Raw genomic sequence first — 11,599 nt, forward strand, 5'->3', positions numbered from 1 at the left:
GTAATTCCAATGTTTTAATTCTATTTTTTAATTGGACTATTTCAATCTTGATTTCTTTGATTTCTTTTTTAAGATCTGAAATGGTAGGTTCTTTTTGTTGAGAAGTGTGTTGATCACTTACTCTTTTCATTATGGAGGAAAAATTATATTCATCTGGAGTTTTATTGATAGGAAGTGATTTTGCTTTATTTTTTGTGATAGAAATGAATTGGGTAATGACAGCTCTTTTTTCTTCTGGATCAACAATTTTGTCAATAATATCTAAGATGAAATTATCTTCTTAAGTGAGTGTCTGTAAATTATGTTGAGGTATGGGACAACTACAATTATTATCTTCTATTGATTTAAGATTCTGTATCAGAAGAATTGGTGGAATCAGAAGAGTCTGTCCACATGAGATCATCATCTTGGATGTGATCTATATGAGAATCAGTAGAAGTAGAAGATGAGGAATCATAAGAAAATATATTATATAATTTGGATTTTATTGTATCATCTAAATTTAATGATTCTATTTTCTTTTTTAATTTACATTGGTGTTTATAATGTCCTACTTTACCACACTTATAACATACTGGTAATTTTCTCTTTTTCTTTGTATTAGGAGAAAATTTATTGATTAATTTTCTTTTAGTCTTTTTATAATATTTCCTATCTTTCTCTTTATTTTTGGATTTATATTTTTCCTTTTTGTATTTTTCCTTTTTCTTGTATAAATTGTCAGGCATATTTTTCTTATCAAGGTAATAACCAAATTGTTCACAAAAGTCACCAAGCTCTTTGCGCTTAGTGATTTTTTGTTTATCTAATTGTCTTTTTAATTTCATATCTGTGCATAGGGCTAAACCTTCAGCACATATTTCTGCAGAGAGTTCTCCAAGTGTATATGATGAATAGACAATAATTCCATTATGTTTTTTCCTTAGTCTTTCCTTGACTTTTTCAGCAAATAAATATGGTAGACCAGCTATAAATTTCTCTTTCCAGTGGTCTAGCTGACAATCTTCTCGTATTAATAATCTTGAGAAAAATACATCTTTATACCATTTATAGTGAGATAGGGTTGGACAGCGTAGATTAGATAGCAGATCTTCTGATCTTGCTGCTAGTAAAGTTGTACTTCCTACAAAGTGGAGTGTAATGGTATATATTAGAGTGTTGACAGCATCACTCTCTGTATAGATTATTTCTTGGTTTTGTTCATTTCTACCGGTTCATTGCCTAGTATTATTGAGGATTCTATGTTTAGTTTCATCATCCACATAGAAATCCCACCAACCGCGTAACCAACCAGTAAATCCATTGACTATTGCTTTTGCAACTTCTTGATCAGGGTTGCCTGCCATTTTATTTGCAGAAGCATACATTGTCATATGCCTCATGACATCTAATATTTTTAATTCTGATAATCCATCTATTTGCCAATTTACTATTGATCTTCTTGAATATGATACTCCCTGTTGTATGACATCTTCTTCCATTTGTATATCAACAGGTGTAGGTCTCTTGTGATATGGTAAAGCTGTTATTGGTTTCCAATATTTTCCATAGGCTATTCTATTTATGGTTTCAAAAATAGGGGTAGTATCCATAAATGCTTTTTCTTGATTTTGAATAGTATCTTCTATGATTGGTTCTTCTTCCTGAAGCATCATTGTTTCATGCTCAGGTATTTTTGCTTTGCCTTTATCCGAAGACTCAGGTGGTAAATTGATAATAGTTGGAGGTGGAATATTTATTTTGGGGGAAGATATTCCTTTAATATCTAATTGTAATAACTTTGATATTAATTGATCCATCAAAGATTTATTATTATCTCCAATATGGAATTTATTTTTGTTTAACTCTGGAGGTGGTTTGAACAAAACTGACTTAGGTATTGGTGTAGCAGAAGGTTGTTCTTTTGAAACCAATCTTTCTATTCTTTCTGCTTGTTTACCTAAAGATTGCATATACAGATTTGTATAATTATTCTGTTCCACAATATGAGGAATTAATTCTTGTTTTTTACCAAGTTCCTTTGGTAATACTTTATATGGAGTAGCAATATTATCATATATTGATTGTGGTTGTGCAGGCTCATCCTTAACTGGGATAGCTGCTTTGAGTATTATACTTTTTTCAGGATGATGTATACTAGCAGTGGTAGTACCATCAGTACTGATATAAGTTTTCTCTTCTATTGTTTGAATATTATCAAATGAAGGAATAGTAATATTATATTCAATACATACTTCTTTGAGCCATATAAAAAATCCTTTATTTATCCTTTCTTTTTGTAGAAATTTATTATATTTTTTATGCATTAATTCAATTAATCTTGGTTGAAATGTTTTTAAATACCATTCTCTTATATGTTTATTTTCTTTAGATAAATAATCTTTTCTGATATATTCTTTATTTAATTTTCTCCTTTTTCTTTCTAATTTAGCTGCTAAATAAGCTGCTATATATTCATCAGAATATTGATCATATTGATTGAAATCTTCTTCTATATCGTCTTCAATTTGCAAGGTTAATATTTGAAAATCTTGTAAATCTTCTATACTAGGTTCAGTAGTATTTGTTGTACTAGATTCAGGAGTATATGTGGGAATAACAACATGATCTGTTGTTCTTCTTGTTCCTTGAAATTGTAAATCTGAACTAGGTATTGAGGAAGAAGATTGAGTAGACGGAGGTAGTATTATAACATTAGGATTAGTAGGATACGATTTTCTACTTGGTATTTTATTTGTTATATTTCTTTTCCTATTAATATTAATATCATCTTGTACCTGTAATTGTTGAAATTTAATTTCAATATTACCATCAGCATGTTCTATTATTTGATTAGGAATATGATTTTGAGGAACCTCTTGAGGTTGATTGGCATGTTGTAATGCCCATGACTGTGGTATTATAATATCTGACCGTTTTATTGTTTTAGGAACAATCTTATTAGATTTATCTATATTTGTTTTGAATAATATAATTTGATCCTTTTGATCAATTTTCATAATATTTGGACATAAGGTATTCATGACCTTATAATATATTCTGTAAACTATTGCTAAATTTTGCGAACCATGAATCATATTAAAACCATATGTTTTTAAATTAATTGTTAATATGTCTAAAATGTTTGGGTCAGTCAAAGAAACAGAAAAGTTTGGAAAACAATTAAAATATATTGGACCACTACAGAGGCTGGATTCAACCATGCCGAGTAGTGTGTCTGTGAAGATATTGTGTCTTGTATCTCTTAAGCATACAAGCACAGAGGTGTTCAACCCTAGACGGGTCAAAGGTTTCACGGTTATTTTGATTAAACCAATATGTAAATATTTGTAATTATTTTCTTTATGTTTTTCAATAACTTTATATATATATATATATATATATATATATATATATATATATATATATATATATATATATATATATATATATATATATATATATATATATATATATATATATATAATGTCAAAATAATCGATTCGATGGTTTTCCAACATCAAAAGAGCTTTTTTGGGATGGATTTATGATGTCCACATTAATTCTATGACGTAAGGTATCAACCTCAAATAGACATTTTCTTGAGATTAAATAGAGATGTTCAAAATTTTTGATGGTGAAATCTAAATTTTCGAAAACTCAAAATCTTTTGTTTTTTTTTTATATTCTGAAATACTCATTCTAGAGTGGATTTCAAAATTTTATATCTAAAAATTACTTCTAAATAAATATTTTATCTAGAGCACACTTTGTGCCACTTGTGAACGCCTTCGGAATTTAATTAAAGCTTGGCATCTATAAAAGCCCTAGATTTTTATTCCCATTTCGTTATGATGATGTATACTATGCTCCGAGGGATTAAATTGTACCTGTACTTCATCGATCAGATGACCTACCGAGGTGAATTTTTTTATTCTGAAATTTTGAGAACCACCTAATAATCACTAGATATTTTCAAAAAAAAATGGAAATTTACACTTTGAGTTTTGTCACACCTAAATCTCCCTTAAAAAATTGGACGGCTTATGTCGATCTTGAGACATTATTTTTTTCAAATCCATAAAAAGAGTAATTTAAAAATTTCTTTCATTGAGGTTGGAAGAGGTTACATCCCTAAAGTTTGAGATCCTAAAGCTACCCCCAGAATGGAGTTTTTCCGAGGGAGAAATGACCTTATACTCTCTTTCATTATTATATCTAAATCCCATGTTTAGTCAAAATTAAAAAATAAATGAAATCTCCCTTTAATATTAACAAGAAATAGAGTTCTTTAATAATAACCTTCCAAAAAAATAATTTTTTAAGATTATTTTTTTGATAATATATCAAAATTTCTAAATGTAGTTGAGGCTCATTCACTATTTTTTAAAATTTTTTGTTGTTTGTACCTTTTATACATTTCAAATTTATTTTAGAAAAAAATTTAAGTTTAGCTCGAATCGGCCAAAGCACCAAACCGCTTCTATTTTCTAGCCAAACCAAAAAAAAAAAGCTTTCGAAACGAACCTGATTACATTGGGTAAGATATGTTCAGTAAACTAAAGTATGGCCCTAGTGCTCAAATGAGCATAGTGACCATGAAAATGAGAGGATGAGTTCTTAGAAAACGCTACACGGGCGCGCTCACACACAGGTCTGGCGACCTCCAGCTAAAGAGAGAGAACTGACGACCTCCAGCTAGATCCAGTGACTTATAGTGAGATCCAGCAATCCATGTGCCTTTTAGCGACTTCCGGTAATCTATGATTTCCAATGAGCAACCACCTCCGCCAACTCCGGCGATCAGCCATCCATGTGATACTCATATGTTCTTCCTTTTTCAAGCAACTCCTTGCCTTGCAGCACTCAATTTTCCTACTCCGGTGCCTTTGTCCTCCGATTGAGCCTTCTTATTGAAGTTAGTGTTGTGCGTGGAAGCTCTAAATCCAACAGGTTGATTTTGACAAATACAATTGGAAAAAAATAGAACCAACAACAAAAATAAAAAAAAACAAAGCAGAAAAAAAATAATGGAAACAAAAAAAACATCATATCACATGTTGCATCACATATGTGATTGTGTCCATGGGTAAAGATGATCGATATTTTTCCATCAATCAATGAGAAAAAAATTAATAGAGGTTCATAGCTAAGAGAACCAAAGGAGAAACCCAATCTCGTATAACCTCTCTCTCTCTCTTTCAAATTTTCTCTCTCTAAAACCCAAAAGTTTCATTTCTTTTTTTTTTTTGGTATTTTTTTCTTTAAAAAATAACAATAATATAAAGAGAAAACAACCCAAAAGTGGTGCTAAGTGAGATTCCTTACTTTTTTTTAAAAACTTTATGAAAATACATCTTTATCCCTTATCCATGTGGACTCAAGCCCCATCCTATTCTAAATAAGACACCAAGATAAGCTCCTAATAATAGTAACTAAATTGGAATCCTAGAATAATAGGAATACCCAAAAGTAGGAGATCTTATAAAAAGGAGATAATAATCTCTACCAAAAGAAATTTCTATTGATCTTCTTCTCCATATGTTCCCCCACAGGCACTCACCTTAGCAATACATTAATCAAGTCCAAACATAGCTTGAACTTTTGTAATAGAACCGACTTTATCAGCACATCTGTAACATTTTTCTTAATGTCAATATTAAGTGACAAGATATCATCATCAGTTATTATCTCATGAATAGAATAGCACCTGACATCAATATGCTTTTTTTAACAGACATCACTCTTTTTTTCTATAAAATCCAACTCAAATTGAATAAATGTAATCAAATTGAATACATGTGATGATAGACAACACTACAACGAATCAAAATCCTATAAATTTAATACATGATTTGTAAAATATTAACTGAATTTGATCGCATGGCCGAAAAAAAAAAAAAAAAGATAGTTCTTACCTGTTCTTCATGCACGCGTGCCTTCAAACTCAAAATTGATATGTATTCCTTCAAGATAATCACAAATTATGAACACAAAATTCTGACCAACACTCTTACGATCATTCACCCTGAAATTTTGCAAAAAATGATGCGTTCTTTCGCTTGAAATCAGTGAAATGGTAGAAACCTTAAAACTCCCTCTTCGATCTAAATTTGTTGATAAAAAACGGTGCTTTTTAATTCGTTTTATTGACTGAAATTGATGCGAAATTTGAATTAAAGCCTGTAAGATTCGTTCATAGGGCTGAAAAAGTTGAAAATCTATAACAAAAAGACAAAAAAAAATGAAATCCCGTAAAGAACACTGTGCAGCTTGTGTTCTTCCTGGTGACTCGGTTTGACTTGATCTGACTCGCAAGTCACTGTTGGGAATCGCCCGGTTCTCTTTGGACACGGGTGATTCCCGGTTTATTCGTGGAACCGGCTCGTTCTCTGGCGATTCCCGAGTCGAACCGGGCGAGTCCGGCTCGACTTGGCGATTTTTTAATCCTTAGTTTTAACCGCAATTATTTTTTATTAGTTTTCTGTTTTACCAGTATAATATTATTTTTCAACTTGACTATTTTTTATATGCAATTTCAATACAAATATATACATTACATATTTAATGTAATGTACAAGAAGTATTTTTTTAATAAGAGTATTTTTTGTCAGAAGAGTACAACATCATCCACATGAGATATAACATCACTCACACGGAGTACACTAGTGGCATTTAATGCTATATATGGATGATATCACCCTCATGTAGATGATGTCACACCCCTCCCAATGACCAAAAATGCCCTTACTAAAAAAACTCTAGGTACAAAACAAAAGTATATAAGTTTCCAAAATTTATTGAGTTCAATGTCAAATTACTTGATAGCGTGAGGGAAAATTGTTTCATGCAGGTTGGACTGCACGACTATATAGACGGTCCAAAAAGTGTAAAGCATCAACCTTAAAGATGGATGCAAGTAGGTGTTCCATTTAAAAACAATAGAAACTAACGGTCTAAATTTTTTCTTACTAGAATTATTATTTCTAGTTTTTAAAAATGTACTTATTTTTTCATATCCATCATCTCCATGTTAGAGATTACAAGTCCTTAAATATTAAATAAGAAAATCCATCTGAAAATTAGATATATTAATAGGCTTACATTTCTACATATGCGGCCTTGGCCGCATAGAAACCGGGTCCTAGTGTGAATACCCTAACATAACCCGTATATAAAATGATAAATAATTTGGATAAGAATAAAAAAGTGCAAATTTTGAAAGATTGGGTCAAAAGATTAGAAATTGTATTTGTAAATATATTTTTATATATTCTATATCAATAAGGTGCTTTAATAATTTTACACCTCTATCTATTTATTCCTCCAACCAAAATAACGATAGGGATACCTTTTACATCTCAAAATTTAGAGATATAAACTCTACAACCTATAAAATAATCTTAGGATAAAAAAAGCATAAATAAAATCTCTAAAAAAAAATAATGCCTCAAGATTGAATAGGGAACATCCAATTTTTTAATGGCTATTTCTAATTGCCACGAAATGCAAAATTCAATTTTATGTTTAAAAATAATCAACTAGTAATTACTACATGGTTGATAAAATTTTAGACTAAAAAAATCAATATAGCTGGGTGTTTTGACTGAGGAAGTAGATGGACAGTAAGCTCCGCAGGAACACATTGCATGCACTTTACAAAGAACATTTGGGAACAATGGTATTTCCCTCCTGTCTGGTTGTAACAGGAGAAACGTTATAGAGAGAAAATGAAAAGGGTGGTCGAAGAGGGGTGTTCCTGGTAATTTACACAAAAAATTGTACCCATGTGGTAGTATATGTGTGGAAACGGTGTACGTACGTAATTTCCTTCTTTCTTTTTTTTTCCCGAAAATATCAAAATAGGGGTCAAAACCTTATTAGGATATGCAAGAGGGGTGGAAATAATATAAATTACACTATGGGGCATGTGCTTCCAAATCTTCTTTGGAATGCCAAAATAGTTAAAGGTACTTTGTTGAGTTTATCCTTAATAATTATATGATTAAGACTACTTTTCAAGGACCGCGTTAGATCTAGCCATTAAAAATATTGGAGGGTCCCTATTTAATCTCGAAAGCGTTATTTTTTTCTAGTATATAGATATTTTATTTAATTTTTTTTCTTGAGAATATTCTTTAAGTTGTAGAGTTTATGTCTCTAAAATTTGTGATGTAACAGGTACCCCTAGCATAATTTTGGTTGAAGGAGTTAATAGATAATATACTCCAACATGAGTAAATAGTTATAAAAAACATTGAGAAACATATGTATTTGTTGTAATTGCCCACGACACTTATAAAAAAAAACTATGGTTGCTTGTTATAATAATCAAATGGAAACATTATACGCACATATTTTTCTAAAAAAAAAGGCCACCGTATCCAGTACATACGGCCTCACATCCTCCATGCTACAACACCATTTTAACCCATCCCTGCGCACTAGAAACCTTGCAGGAAGGGAGCGAGCCCCCTCTTATCTCTGACTAGGAGTAAAAACCCATAGCATCCACTAACCAAGCTCAGTAGCATCAGGCGAGCCAAGATGAGTGCCATAGAGGTGAATATCCATATCCTACTCGTCACCTTCCCAGCACAAGGCCATGTTAAGCCAGCAATCCGATTTGCTCGCCGCCTCACCGCCTCCAACGCCAGCCTTCTCGTGAGCTTAGCCACCAACGAGGCCATCGGCCAGCAGATGCGCGATTCAGGTGCCGCTGGCTCCGACGAGCACATCAGCTTCGAGACCTTCTCCGATGGCCTCAGTGTCGACAGCAATCAGCACGACATTGACAAGTTCATGGCCCAGCTCAACCGTGCCGGTCCAGAAGGGCTGGCAACCCTGATCAATGACCTCCAGGTCCGGGGCCGGCCGGTGCACTGTATTGTGAGCAACCCATTTGTACCGTGGGTCGTGGATGTGGCTGAGGGCTTTGGCATCCCATGCGCGATGCTCTGGGTCCAGTCTTGTGCTGTCTATGCCGTCTATTACCAAAGCCTCTGCAGGCTTGACGAGTTCCCGACGCCGGAGAGACTGAACATAGACGTCAGCCTTCGGGGGCTTCCTGTGCTCAAAACGAACGAGCTCCCGAGCTTCCTCGTGCCCTTTGCGCCCTACCAGTGCTTGGCAGATGCGATATTGGGCCACATCAAGAAAATCAAGAAGGTGAAGTGGGTGCTAGCGAACTCGTTCCATGCACTCGAGACTGAAGCCATACAGTCAGTGTCGGAGCTCACACCGATCATGACTATAGGCCCGCTCGTGCCCTTGGGGCTGCTCCGAAGATCCACAGCCTCCGAGATGCGGGGGGATCTGTGGAAGTCCGAGGATGACTGCCTCGATTGGCTAAACACTCAGCCCAAAGAATCAGTAATCTATGTTTCCTTTGGGAGCATTGTTAGCCTATCGCCAACGCAAATTGAGGAGTTAGCGTGGGGGCTCGCGAGCAGCGGACGGCCCTTCCTCTGGGTGGCGAAGCCGGTTGACAGCACCTCCGAGTTCCTGCTTCCCACTGGATTCTTGGATGCAACAGCCGGACGAGGCAAAATAGTCAAATGGTGCCCGCAGGTGGAGGTGCTGACCCACCCCTCGGTTTCCTGCTTCGTGACACACTGCGGATGGAACTCGACTCTCGAGACCATCGCAGCCGGCACCCCCGTCCTAGCATTTGCTCACTGGGGCGACCAAGTCACTAATGCAAAGTTCTTGGTCGATGTCTACAGCGTTGGGGTCCGGCTCGAGCGCGACGCAGAGGGAGTGGTCCGAAGAGAGGAGGTTTGTAGATGCATAGAGGAGATAAGGGAGGGATCGAGGGCGGCGAAGATTAGAGAGAATGCCATGAAATTGAAAGAGGCCGCAAGAGAGGCGTTAGAGGAGGGGGGCTCCTCTGATAAGAACCTGAGGGTCTTTGTGGAGGACCTCATATCCTTGGCTTCTGAGGAGGAGGCGATCCGGCTTCTCTTGCCCAAGGACCAATCACCTGACGATTGAATGAATGCCTCATTATTATCAATTTCCTATGTCATATGTTCCAACTTTTTACTTTATTATCAATTTCCTATGTCATATGTTTTCCACTTTTTATTGATTAGTTTTGTAGCTATGAGGATGAGACTAGAGTTATTATCCTTAGGTAGGGTTGTGAAATAGTACCATGTAATTTTTTCTTTTTGGAAAAGTATAACCATTTCACTTTTGGTATGAAAATTGATCTTAACTATTGGATGTAAAATTAGATGGGTGTATTTATTTTAGGGAGAATTACAAAACCCCCATAATACGCTATTCACTTGACTCATCCCCACCCAAATTTTTTCTCACACTTTTTTCCCCTCAACAAGCTTTCCTAGCAAAAACCCCCCAAAATAAAAAGTTGTAATTTTTTGGAATAAAATGCCCTTATCGTACAATAAAAATTCAATTGGCGGTCCTAAGTTGCCTATTGCTAGAGCGAAGAACAACAATGTCGAACCGCTTTGAAATGACTGTCGGATCGCAATATCCACTGTTGGAGCGAGATCAAACAATGCTAGAGCACACTACCACACCGCCGGAGCGATGTGCTCCAACAGAGTATTGCCGGAGCGCATGGTAGATATCGCTGGAGGCACAGAATGTATCACCGGAGCGACGTACTAAACCGCCGGATCGAAGTGGCTTACTGCCGGAGCGCTCTGGCTCCAAAAGCTTGTCTGCCCGAGCATATTTCTATAGTGCCGAAGCGCTTGGGAAAAGCTTTGGGTGCAGAGAGAAGGGGTATGAAGACAAAAGAGTATTTTGGACCATTTTTTACTTTTTTTTGGGTTGGGGGGGTTTTGCGAAGATAAGTTGTCGACGGAAAAAGATGAGAGAGAAAATTCAGAAGGGGTAAATTGAGTGAATAGTATATTTTTTAGAAGTTTTTGTAATTTTTATTTATTTTATTGATCAAGCTCAAATTTCAAAAGAATTTTTTTTCAAATTATGTGCCAAAGCTATCAAATTTAGTATGGGATGGTTGTAATTACTTTTAACTCTCATCTCATTATTTACGATCCCACTTTTTATATTTATTAATGAAAAATAAGTGGGGGCTTTCTTTCATATAAAAATATTTTCATAAATGTAAAGCTGCAAAAAGTTGTACTCTCATGTCTACACTTGGGAGGAAAAGGATAGGATGGTTTGTTGTTTCCTCTTGTTATTTTGTTCACCGTATTGGAGGGAGGGAGGGAGGTCCCCTCATTTTTTGTCACTTTGTGGTAGGAGTGCCACGTATGTGTTTGGTAGATTACATAATGAGTCCGGACTAGGATGGACTGGCAACGTCTTGTTGTGAATAATGTTGGAAAAGGTCGGCAGCATTCCGCTTAAAGGGTTGCGCGTTGGGACTTTAAAAAAGGACCCGCACCTTGGCGCCATACTTCGAGGTTTTCATTCCACTGGTCACACTGCTTGATACTTTTAAAAAAAAAAAAGCTAACTTTTAGGTAGGGTCCTGACCTCCACCACTGACATATCCAATATATTTAAAAAAAAAAAAGAAAAAAAAATGAGGCTCGAAACTTTCAAATTAAACTCCTACTAATACATTTCAAGTGATGCAACAAAGAAGCTTTTGGGAAAGGGGGAGATTTGT

The 11,599-nt window shown here is 35.1% G+C and overlaps 1 protein-coding gene across 1 annotated transcript; it reads left to right on the plus strand.

Moving 5' to 3' along the window:
• Positions 1-8,434: 8,434 nt before the first annotated feature.
• LOC18421910 (gallate 1-beta-glucosyltransferase 84A24) lies at positions 8,435-10,188 on the plus strand. Its single transcript, XM_006826695.4, has one exon. The coding sequence runs from the start codon at positions 8,527-8,529 to the stop codon at positions 9,970-9,972; it is 1,446 nt and encodes a 481-aa protein (XP_006826758.1). The 5' UTR covers positions 8,435-8,526; the 3' UTR covers positions 9,973-10,188.
• The last annotated feature ends 1,411 nt before the right edge of the window (positions 10,189-11,599 follow it).

This window comes from Amborella trichopoda, chromosome 5 (genome assembly GCF_054954075.1).
Source record: "Amborella trichopoda isolate Santa Cruz 75 chromosome 5, AtrichopodaSantaCruz75HAP2 v2.0, whole genome shotgun sequence".
Taxonomy (NCBI): Eukaryota; Viridiplantae; Streptophyta; class Magnoliopsida; order Amborellales; family Amborellaceae; genus Amborella; species Amborella trichopoda.

Excerpts from the sequence above, each read along its gene's own strand:
- LOC18421910 (XM_006826695.4), top strand. The coding sequence starts at position 8,527 with ATGAGTGCCATAGAGGTGAATATCCATATCCTACTCGTCACCTTCCCA.